Raw genomic sequence first — 16,605 nt, forward strand, 5'->3', positions numbered from 1 at the left:
AATACCCCAAATTTTGGTTAGTGACTAAAATATAAGTTTTGAAAGTTTAGTAGCTAAAGTATAAACTTTATAAAAGTTCAAGGACCAAATATATAATTTTGAAAAGTTATATATTTTAGCCCGTAAATGAATAGTTTGGCCTAAAAGAAGAATTTTCATGGTCATCAGATTTTCGGTACGAGATTTGTGTTAAAAGCTATAAAGCGATAAAGAAATCGAATAATCGGATCGAACCAAAATTTCACGAAAATTTGAAGGATGCTTGATAAAGGTTGGAAATATTATTTCCATAATTTAGAAAAGTGAAATTTAACATGGATCAGTGGAATTAATGATGATTTTCCATGTTATTCCAAAATTGTGAATTTTAGTGACTAAATTGTAATTTTCAAAAATTGCAAGGGCAAAGGCAGAAAGTGGATTTTTATTTGTTCATCTTTGACTTTGGAATATTAAAATGGAAGATATTCCAATGGCAAGTTGAAATTATCATGTTTCATTAAGGGTAAAATGATAATTTCACATTAATAAATTCATTTATTAAAGTGGGTGGTTGATTTTGAAAGTCTAAGGAAATAGATGATGAAATTGAAAGTTTTTGAAGGTTAAAGTATTGAATTGAGTATATATTTAAGGTCCTGGAAAATTTAGTAATTAATGTGCAATGATCATAATGGTGAAGGATCATTATGAATCGAATGAAAAAGTTAAGGTGAATTCTAGAAAGAATTCATAATTAGTGGCTTGATTGTGCAATTGGCAAAAGTTGAAGAGTTGATGAAGGAAATAAATATTTATGGAATCGAATTGAGCATTTTTGAGAAGTTTGAAATTTTGATGGAAAATATAAGTTAGTTTTATATCGATTTAAGCATCAATTTTATTTCTATCGAATTTTATATTTAAGCTTATATTATGTTACTTCGATACTAACATATAGTTTGAATATTTTATGTTATTTTATGGCGGCGTCAGACAAGGATAAATCTAGTGATTCAAGTAATTTGAAAGGGAAGGAAAAGTGATGTATTGAGAAGATTATCGTAGAGAAGATTCGATAGCGAGACAAAGCTGAGTGCATATTTAATTTATATTTAATTTATTGAACGAACATTGGTTTGCGATGAGCTAGTGACAAAGTTACTAAGGTAAGAAGTGACTCATAAATAATATGTGATTTGTGATTCATGCATATATGTTCGTTTGGTAAGCTAATAGAATTATGGAATAAGCTAAGGATACTAATTAAGGAAAACTGCCTAAAAATTATTATTCAAATAGTAAGTTTAGAAAATCATGATAAATTATAAAGAAATGATTAGAGCATGATCTCTGTACCGTTGGATTCATATATCAGTCTAATTTCGTTTAAAATAAACGGATACCGATTTCGAAGAATATACAAAAAGATATGAATTTTTAATTTAGGATAGGTCAGAAAATACCCGATCCGACATTTTTCGGGTCAGGCTCGGGTCACAAAGTTACATTTTTTCGGGTACCCAGTTACTTGAATACTCGTGTACATTTATTTTTTTTATATATATTATAATATTACATATTTAATTATTAATAATTTTATATATTATATAAGTTTTATTTTTAAAAAAATAATAATTTGAAAATGATAAAAAACCGGGTACTTGATTACCCGAATTACATGTACCTGCAATATCTGGGTCGGGACACAGGCCGGAAAATCAAATACCCGAAGACCTGAATATCCGGATTTATACACCCCTAATTTTAAGAACCTATTTTTAGCGAAAAAATCTTTAGGCACCAAAAATTACCTTTGAGTATTGTTTAGATACTTAATTTTATATTATTTCATAACACCCCGTAATTTGAAATTTTTACACTTTTTTTATTAATTTAATCTGTAGTAAATTTTCCCAAATAAAATTAAGATCTCGATAATTTTACATTATGTAACAACGGTAATTTAGTAATATATATTGCCTCTGATTTTTTCTCTCATATATGATGTAATTTCTTCAAATAAGAAGACTACGTAAAATGTGCTTTAATTTTAACCGTCGATATAATTAATTGAAAGCATTAGATTTCAACTATAAATCGAAGCATTTGCCGGCCTCGTTCAAACCTTGAATTTTGAGGAATACAATTTAACATTTACTCGAATCCTTTTCTCGTTTTCTTTTCTGCATTCAACTAAACATCATAATTTTACATTCCAACCCAATTAAACAAACATAATCAATAATCTTACCTTTCAATTATAATCTCGCATTCCATGAACCAAACGCACGTCCATTTGATACTAAAGCTTTTATATAACAATGGCCCTTTTCTTGAAGTTACAAATACAATCATAATTATATCCAACGAAATAAAATTAGACAAGAATAAAATCTAAACTGAAATATATTACGTATTGGTATGTCTAGACTTGATTCCATACCACATAGGATGAGATATTTTATTTTACTTAATTTTTAGCTATTAATCGGTGAAAGTGTATGATCCATCAAATCTTTAACCTATGATCTAAATAAAATAAGAAAGAAATCTAAAATTCAGAATTTACTTGAACCATCTCTGCAAAATTCAGCACCCACTGCAGTTTAGCTTCTAGTAGAGCTATCAAATGGAAGGACGAGTCATTTTGGATTTTAAAATTTCCCGGTCCATTTGAAGGGAACTGAACTGAAGAGTCTTGAGGCCTGGAATGGCCATCTATACGAATCAAGCAGAAAATACGATGTTTACTATTGTTGTCCGCTTTATCCTCCCATCTGTTGTGGCACAGCATTAGTTGCGCTGCGAGTTCTTGCGATGATAGGAAAAGAACTGGTCCGACCGGAAAACATTGTCCCGAAGAAACCGGAACTTGCGGAGACATTGGTATTATCTTCTGGAGCCCGGTTACAGTTGCTGACATCACGGCTGCTTGATTCACCTACTTCCTGAAAACCAGATATGTAATGTAAGCATTGAAACCATAAAAAGGATACATTGAGACCACTTGTTACAGAGAGAGATAGGGTTGAAACCTTAAGGCCAAAGCCGTAGAATGCATTTCTTGGAGATCTCTTAACCTGCCAAGAAACCAAATGGGAGAGGAGGGTTTACTAAAAGGGACGAAAACTTGTTTTAGACAAAACCATTTGGTTTGGACTTGATGCCATGATTTGATTCCAATCTATGTATCTCGAAGTGTGAGTGTCAGATATAGGAAAATTCATTATTTCTAAATTTTTTGGAAGATTTTTGGACAGTAATCTTTACATGCATGTCTAATGAAAAGTCAGAGCAACATTGATTCCAAAGACCGATTTATAAGTGGAGCCAAATTTCTCAATGCATGCAGAGATAAACATGACAGAAACCATCAACAATCTAGTGTAAGAATTGATGACATATGAGTCTTATTGTTGAGTAAATATTAAATAAAATGCCAGATATGAGATAACCAAAAATCCGCTATCCCACAAGGTTTTTCTTATAACATTGCCACACTTCCCCTTCATTTTCCAGAACTACTTCAGTAATTTTCTGTTTTTTTTTTTAATTCTCATAATTCAGGATTCTGTGAGGTCAACTAACCTTGGGAGTACCATTGGAATCCGGAGATGGAGATGGTGATGGCAATTCTACTGGTACAATGGGAGGCAAAGATCCACTCTGCTTAAACACAAAGAAAATACTTGTTAAAAAAACAACAGGTAGTTTCAACATCTGATTTCTCATTCGCAAGCCTGATATTGACTGACCCATGTTTGGTCAAAAACAAATTTGAACCAAACTTCTAAGTTCCATTATTTAATTTCAGAGCAGTAATCATTCATCACACCATGCATTAAAGAGAAAAAGAATCTGACCCTAGACGGTGCTTTCTTTGGGGCTTCAAGAGCTAGTCTGGAAGAGCTTGTGGGGGAAGCCTGCAAGAGTTAAATAACACTCAGGATGATGAAACACGAGGCATAGGAACCAACATGAAAGCCAACGTCTAAAATAAGTGAATATAAAAACACAACGGTAGAAATGTGATTGTGATTGGCAGTGATCCAAAAGAACAATAATCATTTGTTCATATGTTTAGCTTCAAGCTCAAGCATACCACTATATATTCATTCACATAACAAAATCTTGACAAATAGATACCACTGAAAGAAGAGAAATATAATGGAAAACATATAAGTTCATTGCAGATCAGACGCATAACATAAACAAACCTGGATATGATCAGTGGGTTTATTCTGTTCCATAGTCTGGGCATAATCGCACAACCAGTTTACCCCTTCGTTTGTCATATCCTAAGATGAAAGAAAATTTACACATTAATAAAAGCAAAGAACAGTCACGAATTTTGTTTAAATTGCACTCTATATTTTTGTTTAATGAAAGAATTACCTGCTTCCCTTCTATTCTTTTAATCTTACTTTCCTGCATATCAACCCAAACAAAAAGGAGAGAGAAGGACGTTTAGTTTCACATCTAAAAATTTTAACATGCAACAAAATCTATTCTTCAGATTACCAAACATGCTTACCAGAGTTTGAACAACGTAGCGAACAGACTGAACATTGGTGTTGAGCATCTTTGATTTGTCTTGTATCAGAGAAACCTATAAAACTCAATCAATTGTCAGTGAATAACAAATGGGACCGATACATGAAACTTAAGCTTCTACTACAATCTTCTATCTCACCTCCTCTTGTGTAGTAGCAGTAACATCGGCAATTTCATCCAGACGATTATCCACACTCTCAATTCTTGAGGATAGATGCCGTCTGGTAACCTATAAGGCAACAAGGAATTTTTTTTTTTAAAAAGGAAGAGGGTCAGAGGAGAGTTTGGTCAATTTCTAGGAAAAACAGACATAAATATGGATGCCAAAATCATGTAATTTGGTACTTGAAACCTTCATAGAATGACCATTCATGGATGTAGGCAGGTATGAACAAATTTAAAAGAGAGAAAGTTATGCCAGTAAAAGAAACACTTGCCGAGATGGACGAGTAAACACTCTCCAGCTGCTTGGCTATAGCTTCACGTGCATCAGATAAACTACGCCTCGTTGCAAACATCATATCAGGAAGTCGCCAACCCTGAAACCAGTCAAGGAATAAAACTTATAGCCAAGAGTAAAGACGCATGTTTTACGCAAACCATTTACTATTTGAATGTTTATCGAAGCAGTTCTTCCAATACTTTCTCTGGATCACATTTTACACTCTTATGGTGAAAATTTTCAGTGCTACTATATATAACCATAAATCCATCAGCTTCAATTACTGAGACCGTCATCCATCACTCCTAATAAAATTCTCACCAACTGCTCAAATTTCAAAGACTTAATTTGATGCAAGATCTATACCATGTCCAAGTGGCAAAACAATTTCTCATCGATCTTAAATCTAAACAAATTACACATTGGAGAAAAGGTAGGGATTAATGAGAAAAACAATGAGCTCTATATGTGTATAAAATGAAATATAACAAACCAACTGAAAGCAAAGAACAGGTTTCTTGAACTTGGCAAAGCTAACTACCTTGGCCAATAAGAAAAAGCAAAATGTGTGAGAAATTTTTATCCAGATCAGTTATCACAAACATCTTATTAGGTTGCTCCCTAACAACCTACACACATAAGTACACTCAAAAGGGAATAAAAGTTCATTACCTTCCACCAAACATAGCCATATCCAACCACAACAACAACAATAATTATGCCGTATTTACTGGTACCTGCATGAAACAAAAACATTCCCCAAAATAATGCTCAGGAACTAGATAGTGTTGAATATAATTGATCTATATTGAAAGTTATCATGCCTCCAGAAAAAAATTAAGAAAACTAATAAAACAGTTCTAAATATAAAAGAGTCAGCAGCTAATTAAGAGAAGGGATACTCATTATTTGATCATTTGTACAGAACTATGGATCCAAAATAGTTGTGTATATTGTATAAAAGAATGACAGGAAAATAAAATTTGGAATAATATTGTTAAAATTTCTAGTTAGAATGGTTTCATTCGGTGCAAGATACACAACAATATTTTCCCCTTAAACTGTCAAAAAATGGTAACAATAATAACCTGTGCCACGCCCAGTAACAATTGTAATTGGTCTGTTTGATGCCAAGATTTGCAGTTCCTTCCTTAGGCTGTTAACCTGTAAACAGAAACAAGAAAGACGATATATAATTATACTAAAGCAAGTATCATGATACTAGGGAGTTATCATGCACACATAATTAATAACAAAACACATCATGATTGCTTAACATTATCAATAATACTTTGCTCAAGAAAGTAACAAAAGCATGAAAATACAAAGGATAATCAATAATGCACACAAACTTGAATCTGCCAATTTTCCAGATCTGATGCTAACATTTTATTTTCATTATTGAAATTAATATAAAATTTTATGCTCTAATAAAATTGGCATGCAGCCACCCCCTATCTGCAAATTAAAATATCATAATAAATTGATTTTCAAGGATTTGCAACCTAATGTCATCTCTAAAAAGAGGTGATACTATTATTTGCAATCATCAATACCTGGAGATCACAAATATCTTCTCAACCAAAAAAAATTTGGTCAAGGGTCCACCCATAAAGAAAAACAAAAAGAAGAGAGAACTTCATGAAAACAATTTTCATCATTTTCCAATTGCCATTTCAGTTTTCAACCACACAAATCAAACAAGCAGAAATACTTCCAAATACCAGAAACACAAACAATGGCCAATTTAGTAGATAATCATTATATTCTTCAGCACTCATAAAGGACATTAGAAGACCAAATACAAACCTGATCCACCAAATAGTCATTGCGTGGCTTTTTTACAGATGAATTAGAATCATCATTCTTAAGTTGCCGGTAAGCAATCTGCAGCAGGAGAAAAAAATTATAAATTAAGGAAGAAATAAAATAAACCATCATCTCAAATTCACATATTTTAAGGAACACAAACAAATATCTTTATTTTTAAGTCACAGCTCAGAGAAGTGGAAAAATACCTTGAAAGCACCAGATACAAAATCAGAAACACTTGAAATGCCTCCTTCTTTTGCAAGAATTGAGCCAACAATTCCTAAAAGACAACAAACAATGTCTAATTTAAGCAGAGGCATATCAAAATTGTTAGCTACATTGCTATAGCTTTGCAACGCGCCTGGACTTAAACGGCTTCGATTAATTTTGAAACTTCAACAAAATTAGCACACATTCCCAGCGGGTTCCACGACCAATCAAAGTCCCGAACAACGTAAATCCCAAAAACTAAACATTAGTCAATATCCAGGACTTTTCTAAAACCCTAAATATAGTTTTACAAAACCAAACGAAAATCGACAACACGAACTCTAACAAAACAATCGCAACAATAACTGATTCGTAAGTTAAAAAAAGGAAAAATTGGAGAGGAGCGATGATTGTGCGGACCTGCACCAACAAGGATAGTTAACTTGCCAAGAGGAAGAGCCATGGAGGACTACGGTTTGTACCGTATGTTTGTACGTTGTGAGCGTATATACGGGGACAGCAGAGATTACTGCTAGAGTAGCATGAAACAAATTGCTGGGGTTTTATTTTCCATTGGAAGAAGGATTTTGGGACTGTTTAGATTAGGTATAGCTTGGAAATTTAAGAGGTGGCTTAATACATGGGTTCCCCCATACTATAGTGTGGTTATAATTTCATACCTTTAATATTTTATTTTTTCAATTTAACCCTCAATTTTCATTCAGTCTACCACATTAGTTTCTCCCATTTTTTTCGTTAAAAACTGGCATGGTCTAATCAAAAGCTGACATGTGTATTTTTGTTAAAAACTGGCATGGTCTAATCAGAAGATGACATGTGTAATAGATAAAAGGAATCAAATAAAATTTAGGGTAAACTATACATTTAGTACCTGAACTATCAAGTATGATACATTTTAGTACCTAAGCTTTCAATATTTTCAAAACCACACCTAACATTAAATTTTTATTTCATTTTAGTACCCGCCGTTAAAAAATTAGAGCGTTTAGTACCTAAAATATCATTTTTGGTCCGTTTTAGTACCTATACTTTCAATTTTTTAAAATTTAATGTTAAATTTTTAACGGGATACTAAAATGAAACAAAAACTAAACTTTAGGTATGATTTTGAAAATTTTAAAAATTTAGGAACTAAAATAGACCAAAACTAATAGTTCAGGTAGTAAACGTATAATTTACCCTAATATTTAAGGATACAAAATAATTAATTATAGAGATTGATAGTAATTTACTCCTAATTTAGACGGATAATAGTTTATTAGGATGATGAAAGATCAAACTAGCAAATATTTTAGTGAAATTGTAATGGAATTTTCTTATAAAATTTTTATCATCTTAACTCTAGCATCATGATCTTAAATATAACATAATTATGAAATTAATTGATGAAAACTTTAATAAATGTTGTTGACACATTATTTATCATAAGTACAACAATTACAATTAAGCCATAAGAGTTTGATTACTTGGTTCGGGCTTAGCAGCGTAATTATTGCTAACTATGTGGGTTATTTCGATAAAGGCCCCTTGACTTCTTCGAATATCACGAAAATAGCTAATCATGTCAAATGATTTTGTATTAGATTCGGCCCGATCCTTCGGCTCGTTTTACTATTCAGATAATAATAAAGTAGAGTAAAGTACACAATTGATCCATCAACTATACAGTATTACTTTATTAAGTTATTCGACTATTAAAAATTATAAAATAGTTTTTCGACGATAGAATATTATTTTGTTAAGTTCATCGACTATTAAAAGTTACAAAATAATTACTCGACTAAACTCGTCATTTTCCGTTAAAAAATTAACAGTTGTTTAAGTTGGACGTTAACATGGTGATTAAGATATGATAGTCGTTTGAAACTCTTAAATAGATTTTATCATGTCATAATCAATAGGTTAACGTTCAGCTCAAAATATTGTCCATTTTTTAACAGAAAAAGCCGAGCTTAGAACATGGTGAATAATTAGGTGACAAAGTTATAACTTTTAATAATTCATGGACTCAACAAAACAACACTCTATAGTCTAAGAACTATTTTGTAACTTTTAACAGTCGAAAGACTTAATAAAATAATATCATATAGTCGGGACTGTTCTACTTTATAACCAAGTATTTTTTTACATTATTATTTGTAAATTAAAATAATAATTTATTAAGTTTTAACTTTTAATTAGATGACAAAGTTATAGCTTTTAATAATTCATGGACTCAACAAAACAACACTTTATAGTTTAAGAACTATTTTGTAACTTTTAACGGTCGAAAGACTTAATAAAATAATATCATATAGTCGGGACTGTTCTACTTTATAACCAAGTATTTTTTTACATTATTATTTGTAAATTAAAATAATAATTAATCTATAGCAAACACATGCCAGTGTCATTTACATCCAAATTTTAGTAACACCATGAGGAGCAACTGAACACATTCCGAGTCAATCTACTTTCTTAGTGTAGACACTAATTTTCGTCCCTATAATGTATATATTATATAATATATATAATTTACATATTTTTCCTTTTTTTACAGGCCCAATGATAAACCCAAATCCAGCAGGCCAAGTGTGCAACAGACCCAGCCACACGTCCAGCCACATCTCCAAGACTCCATGTGTATCACGTCGCCTCACGTCTTCCTCTCTCATTCCTCCGGCAAACGTTACTCCATCAACAACGTGGGTACCTAAGACTCATCCACAACCAAGCAACAGAAGTTCAATTCGATTAGGACTCAAAAACTGAAGTCTAAAAATAGGAATTTTAAACTATAAATACATGTGTAATCAACACCATTTAAAAGGAGGAGATCACCAGAACCGGACGAGAGAAACCATACAGAACCAGACGAGAGAAACCACACAGAACCATCACCGAGAGACAAAGGAAACAACACAAGAAGGACATTGCCCAAGAGGTCGTGAAGAAGAGGAGACGTGCCACGAAGAAGCCTTACTCCGGATCAGTTGTGGGTGCCACCTTAGAGGTTGTCCAGAAGAAGAGGAGTGAGAAACCCGAAGTTCGTGATGCTACAAGGGAAGTTGCTCTCCGAGAAATCAAGGAAATGATCGAGAAAACGAGGAAGGAAATGAAAAGGCAGAAGAAGAATGAGATAAAGCAGGAGACAACATGATGAAACACACCCAAAGAGGGGCCCACGTTTGACATATCTGGCAAATGAATGGAAAAGCAATTTATTTTGGTCTTTTGCGTGAGACTAAACAAAAATCCCATGCTTTTGAACCTTGGGTAAATTCACTATATGATCCTTCATTTATTATGGGTTATTTTTTCTTTCATTCATTTTATTACTTTTAAATTTTTTTTCCTTTGGTTTATTTGATATTTATTTAATATTTCTTATCTAACATTTTTACTTTTTAAGGGAATTTTTTTCCGATCAAAGGTAAGCAATTCGAAACGAATATTTTAAATTTTAATTTAAATTTCAAATTTTCGCTACTAAGACAACCGATAAATTAATTGGTACCGAAAGGGCGGTTCAAGGGTGCTAATCCTTCCTTGACCGTAACCGACTCCCGAACCCGACATATTTCTGGTAAAACGCAGACCATGTGAGATGGTGTCCGATCAGCCTAAATATTTTTTAAAAATGATCGGTGGCGACTCTAACCCAATTATTTCAAGTCGAAGCCCAATTCCGGGGCCCAACCGAAAGACGGTTGCGACAGCTTGGCGACTCCGCTGGGGACAGGTAAGTGAGTCAGGCCAGAATTAATTTTCGGTTGTCTTTTTATGCGAAAATTGTAAATTTAAATTTTAATTTATTTATTCGATTCCATTTATTTACCTTTGATTATTTTTCAAGTAAATAGTTGTACTGACGTTTTTTTCAATGATTTCAGTTTTTTGAAAAAATTCATCTCTGGCTCTATACCCGAGCTCCGAACCCTTTTAAGTGGGGGTGAAAGCGACGCCTTCGTGGGAATTTATTCTCCGTATGGGCCTAGCAAGTAACCTTCGGGATTCATATACCTTATGTCTTCGTGTGAATTTATTCTCCGTATGGGCATAAGGGAATGTTTCCTCTCGAGTTTAACTTAGTCCACACAAGCCTGTGATGGGTTTAAGACTAAGGGTCTGGTAAGCCCAAGGGGGCACCGGCAAGGATAACTCGGGTACCTTTTTTTAGAACCTAAACCGGGAGACTACAAGGAGTTAGAGTACACCCCAAAACCTCATTCCAAACCCTAGGATGCCTGAATTATTTCCTGCTTTATTTTTTGTTCAAAGCATGTGAACTAGAAATTTATGCGGTTAGGACTGGTTCAAAATCAACATGTGGGATAGAGATCATGTCCGGGTAGGAATAATAAAGCATGCGGGGTAGATGTCATGTGGGGTAGGTCTTTTATTTTCATGATTGTTTTTATTATTATTTTCATCTCACTAACCTTTTTCATTTTTGTTCTCTTTTGTTTTGTTTTCATCATTTGCATCATTCAAAAGAGGTGTTGATCCACCAAAAATATGATTGTTAAACATAAATAATTCACATTAATGGACAAAGGGGTTGTAATACAAGAGATAAAATGCAGAGGACAGTCTACAAGGCGACTATGTGTCATATTCAATCCTGAAGACGTGGTGCCCACAATTGAAGAGTATATCACTTTGTTGCGTTATAAAGGACTCAGAATGAATCGGGTCTGCATCAAGTACAATGAAATACTATCTTGGAAAAACTGACTGCCAGAGGTTGCAGGGGCAAGATGAAGGTTACTAATCTTAGGAGTCCCTTCAAAGATAACAATGGCAAAACGATAGCTGGAATTGGAGACCATTGCTGACGAATTTTAAGAAACAAACTAATGACTTCACATATTTCCTATCAATCGAGGGCTCCAATGACACATTCGTTGGGGACAGGCTCAACAAAAGATAGATGCTAGAGATGCATTCATTCAAGACTTCTTGGGCCAGTGCAAAAAGCAACTCAACATTGGCACGACTCATCCAGAGAAGCCGGAGTGGTTCAACAGGTTATTCAACCAGTGACAGACGAATGCAGAAGACTAGTCAACATGTCAGAAGCTGTCAAAATATTTTTGTCTCTTAATAGATAAAACACTTTTGTCCTCAATAAGGATTATTCATAATAACAGACACATTTTTTGGATCAATGCCTCGGATATTTCATGCATCATGCATTTAGACATATTCTGCATTTTCTTTGCATTCGCATCAACTAACGGAAGAATGTCTCAATGAAGGAATAAATACTGGATACACCGCCTCAAGCGTTGGACACACATCATCCGCATAACATCCGCTTGAAAAAGAAAAGACAAATGGAGGCCAGAATCGCTCAAATCGAGGAGAACATGGCAAAATTACAAAAAGAACTTGAAGATAAGATAAACCAGAGTAGTTTGAGTACTCTGAATACAATCATGAAGAACCAAGAATCTTTGGTTGATCAGATCGTTGCCAAGTTAGTTGGCCTACAACAGACCAGTGCGCCTGGGGCAGGTTCACCGAAAGGGGTAACTATACCACCTACCCCACAAGTGGTTGTCTCACCTGAAATCTTACCCGGATTACAATGGGACTCATATGCTATCAAGGGGAAAGCCATATTTGGTGCAAATATACAAGCTTCCGCGACCAACACTCATCCGGAAGACTATCACATCCCGGATTTTGATGAGGAGGATAAGACAAAGAAGATGGAAGAGAAGATCAAGATGTTAGAAGATCAAATGAAGATGGTCCAAGGGGACCATGATTATTATGGAGTGGACGCAATGGAGCTGAGCCTGGTTCCAGATCTGGTGCTTCCACCAAAGTTTAAACTCCCTGAGTTTGAGAAGTTCGATGGGAACAGCTACCCATCAGCCCATATCACTATGTTCTGTCGGAAGATGACAGGATATGGGGGGAATGACCAACTCTTGATCCACTGCTTTCAGGAGAGCCTGTCCGGTTCAGCTATTCGGTGGTACAACCACCTCAGCCGAACTCATATCAAGACATGGAAAGACTTAGCCAAGTCTTTCCTGGAGCAATACAAACATATTAACGATATGAGACCAGACCGGGTTATGCTACAAGGCCTGGAGAAGAAATACAACGAGAGTTTCCGATAATACGCACAACGTTGGAAGGATTTGTCTGTACAAGTTCATCCACCCTTGGATGAGAAAGAAACTCGAAAGCTATTTGTACAAACCCTGAAGGCACCTTACTTCGGGCACCTGGTGGCAATCACATCGGGAAGTTTCTCAGATCTGGCCATGGCCGGCGAGATGATCGAGCTAGCTATAAAGCAAGGAAAAATTGAGGGAGAGGACTCCATTAAGAAGCCTCTCATGAAGAATAAAGAAAGGGAGATCAACAAAGTCAGCACCTACAACGCCAACAAAGGTGTTACGATCTCCACTGCTGCTGTACCATCCGATACTTCTAAGCAAATTCAGAGAGAACCAAGGAAAGAAAAGATTCGCGTCAGTCCAATCTCAATGTCATATGAGGAGTTGCTTCCAATGCTAGTTGAGAAAAATCTTGTGACTCCGGTTCAATCCAAACCTAGAGAGGCCCCATATCCTGAAGGCCATGATATTAACGCCGTATGCAATTATCATATTGGGAGCTCAGGGCACACCACTGAGAACTGTGTGGCATTGAAACGTAAGGTCCAAGATCTGATCGATTCAGGGGCATAGTCCTTCAATATGTAATGGGGCATTCTGATCGAGAGTCAGATGGGGCATCCGTCAGGAATTTTGTTACATTATCAAACATATCATCTTGTTTGAACTTGTTTTTCTTTCGTACTTCTTATGCGTAAACATTTTTAAGTCACTTGACGTTTAAATATTTTAAATGAGCAAATTTTAATCTTGAATTCCTTGAATATCACCTTAATTAAAAACTGTTTAATAATTGAGGTTGTAAATCTTTGACAAATGACAAGATTGAACCCTGCAAAACAAAGATCCCTTGGTCCTAATTTAAAAGATACATCAGATTACATGTTTTTCTCTTATCGAGCTAAGTTTTATCTTCTCATGAAGAGTCCATCCAAGGTCTGGCATTCAGACATGTATTAAGAGCGAACAGAATGGGGCAACTAACACATGAGATTGCAAAACTAATTGGTTTATACCTTTGTTTATGATGTTCAGTGATGATAATGATCTTCATAGATTTAATAGTCGAGTAAGCAAATCTAGTTTAGGTCAGTTGTTTGGAAATTGAACTCTAAAGATGAGATCCCTTGACTTTCAAAAAACACCTAGACTATAACAGGTTCTTCTTGACAATCTTAAGAAATTAAATCCGTAAAGCTGAGCTATTCCACTAAGGCAATTGGTTATAGAGGAAACTCGAAAGCCCTGGCTTTATGAATAGATTATGTTCAAACTATGACACTGCTCGGACACTTGGCAATTCGGTGTTTGCTCCACTGCTTTTGTCAGGCCAACTTTGTGATGAGACGAACCCTTCAGAGATTTGTCCCTCTAAAGCTGAGCTATTCCACTAAGGCAATTGGTTATAGAGGAAACTCGAAAGCCCTGGTTTTATGAATAGATTACATTCAAACTATGACATTGCTCGGACACTTGGCAATTCGGTGTTTGCTCCACTGCTTTTGTCAGGCCAAAGACTTTGTGATGAGATGAACCCTTCAGTTAAACCTGATAAAAGTGATTATAGTAATAAGCTGTCCCTCTAAAGCAATTGGTTGAATGCCCCAGCTTTATGGATTCGGCTAGCCAGACAATGGCAAAATAAATCAAATTTATCTAAAAAAGATTTTCGGTAATAATAGACTAAGGGAGTTGAGAAACACCTGTTATAGTCAAATTCACACGAGCACTCAAGAATTTCATTTTTAGACCGATATTTCTGCACTACCTTTGTTAGAAGAGCTTACGAAACTTGAACAAATGGAATATTTCAGAGAACTAAAACAGAAGTGTTCTGAAAGGTCTAGCCATTGGTTATGCTAGTTGCGTCATTTTGTTCGCCTCCAATCAAAATACCAAATCAAGAAATAGGGGCATGCCATGATCTTCACGATAACCAAATCGATGAAACAAACCCACCTCTAAACCAACTTTTCGATCTTGATATTTGTCAAAGATTTGTAGCTATCAAAGATTAAAAGAGTGTTTGATTCTTTTGATATCCAATGAACTCATGTTTTATGATTTGCTTCAATTGTGAAACCTAGAAACAGGTAACATTTTCAAAAGTTCCTTTTGATATTTTTCAAAATTTTGAAAATTCGAAAGAAGAAAAGCATTTTCAAACAAGATAAGTTCTCTGGAAGCATATCTTGGAATTCAACAAATATCGCTCTGAATCTCAAGATCGAAACTGAGGCAAAGGAAACCATTTTTGGGGCAAAATTTGATAGGGGAAGGAAAAATTGTCTTAAGGTCTGCAAGAGTACACCCTGGTGGAAATGAAGACAAACTGAGTCAGAGATAGAATGAAGACTGCACACGCAACCATTCCCCTCACATCTCAACATATACATCAACATGTACATACATGACGCATGAAATTTTCATCTTTACATTCATCATCATGTGCAATAAAGACCTTGATTTTTCCTCTCTTGAGGACAAATTCAACATCGAATAAATTTCATCTTGGCATATATAAAACATCCATCATCAGGATAGTTACATCCAGATACATTTTACAGATCTTTCAGGAGATGAGATTAAAAGCCAACTCGACAGATTGAAAGATCGACATTCATCTTCAGATTCAACATTTCCAATATAAATTTTGTCTCGCTTGAGACAATCTCATTTAATACAGATGATTATCTCACTTGAGATTGCTTTTCTTAAAACAGACTTTGTCTCACTTGAGACTGTTTTACTCGAAAAGATTTATTTCACTCAAGATTGTTTTTCTTAAAACAAGATTTGTCTCGCTTGAGACCGTTTTCACTCGAAAGAAGGCATTTCATTTCACTCAAGGCTGTTTTTAAAGAATATTTTATCTTGCTTGAGATAGTTTCCCTCTAAATAGAAAATTTTGTCTCCCTTGAGACAGTTTCTTTTGAAACATAAACATTGAAAACATTTCCCTTGAAATGAATTTTTTTCTCTTGAGATAGTTTCCCTCGAAACAGAAAATTTTGTCTCCCTTGAGACAGTTTCTCTTGAAACATAAACATTGAAAACATTTCCATTGAAATGAATTTTATCTCGCTTGAGATAGTTTCCCTTGAAACGAATTTTGTCTCCCTTGAGACAGTTTCTCTCCAAACATAAACTTGAAAACATTTAACGAAATCTTTAAATATGTTTTCCTTCAAACAAATTTTGTCTCCCTTGAGACAGTTTCTCTTGAAACATAAACTTTGAAAACAATTTAACGAAATCTTTGAATATGTTTTCCTTCAAACAAATTTGTCTCCTTTGAGACAATTTCTCTCGAAACGACACAATTTGCTTGAGAATAGATTTCAACTTCACAACGGAGGATATCTAACTCGAAGCCAAACCTCACAATAAAGGGGTCTCCACGGTTTCAACTTCACGACTGTTGAAACATTTTAATATTTCGATATAACAAATTAAGTTAAATGG

At 34.5% G+C, this 16,605-nt stretch overlaps 1 protein-coding gene across 2 annotated transcripts; it reads right to left on the reverse strand.

Moving 5' to 3' along the window:
- Nucleotides 1-2,458: 2,458 nt before the first annotated feature.
- On the reverse strand, nucleotides 2,459-7,583 carry LOC120123975. Of its 2 annotated transcripts, XM_039142753.1 has the most exons (15): nucleotides 7,509-7,583; nucleotides 7,421-7,478; nucleotides 6,997-7,070; nucleotides 6,788-6,865; nucleotides 6,067-6,142; nucleotides 5,651-5,715; nucleotides 4,974-5,075; nucleotides 4,676-4,765; nucleotides 4,517-4,591; nucleotides 4,378-4,410; nucleotides 4,200-4,280; nucleotides 3,846-3,905; nucleotides 3,571-3,648; nucleotides 3,018-3,062; nucleotides 2,459-2,930 (listed from the first exon to the last, which is right to left on the reverse strand). In XM_039142753.1, exons 2-15 carry the CDS (start codon nucleotides 7,461-7,463, stop codon nucleotides 2,748-2,750), a joined length of 1,083 nt encoding a protein of 360 aa, XP_038998684.1. In that variant the 5' UTR covers nucleotides 7,464-7,478; nucleotides 7,509-7,583; the 3' UTR covers nucleotides 2,459-2,747. The 2 variants fall into 2 exon arrangements, with proteins under 2 accessions (XP_038998684.1, XP_038998683.1); XM_039142752.1 differs by having other exon boundaries at nucleotides 2,460-2,930; nucleotides 7,421-7,577.
- Between the last annotated feature and the right edge of the window lie 9,022 nt (nucleotides 7,584-16,605).

This window comes from Hibiscus syriacus, unplaced genomic scaffold (genome assembly GCF_006381635.1).
Source record: "Hibiscus syriacus cultivar Baekdansim isolate YM2019G1 unplaced genomic scaffold, ASM638163v2 tig00110407_pilon, whole genome shotgun sequence".
Taxonomy (NCBI): domain Eukaryota; kingdom Viridiplantae; phylum Streptophyta; class Magnoliopsida; order Malvales; family Malvaceae; genus Hibiscus; species Hibiscus syriacus.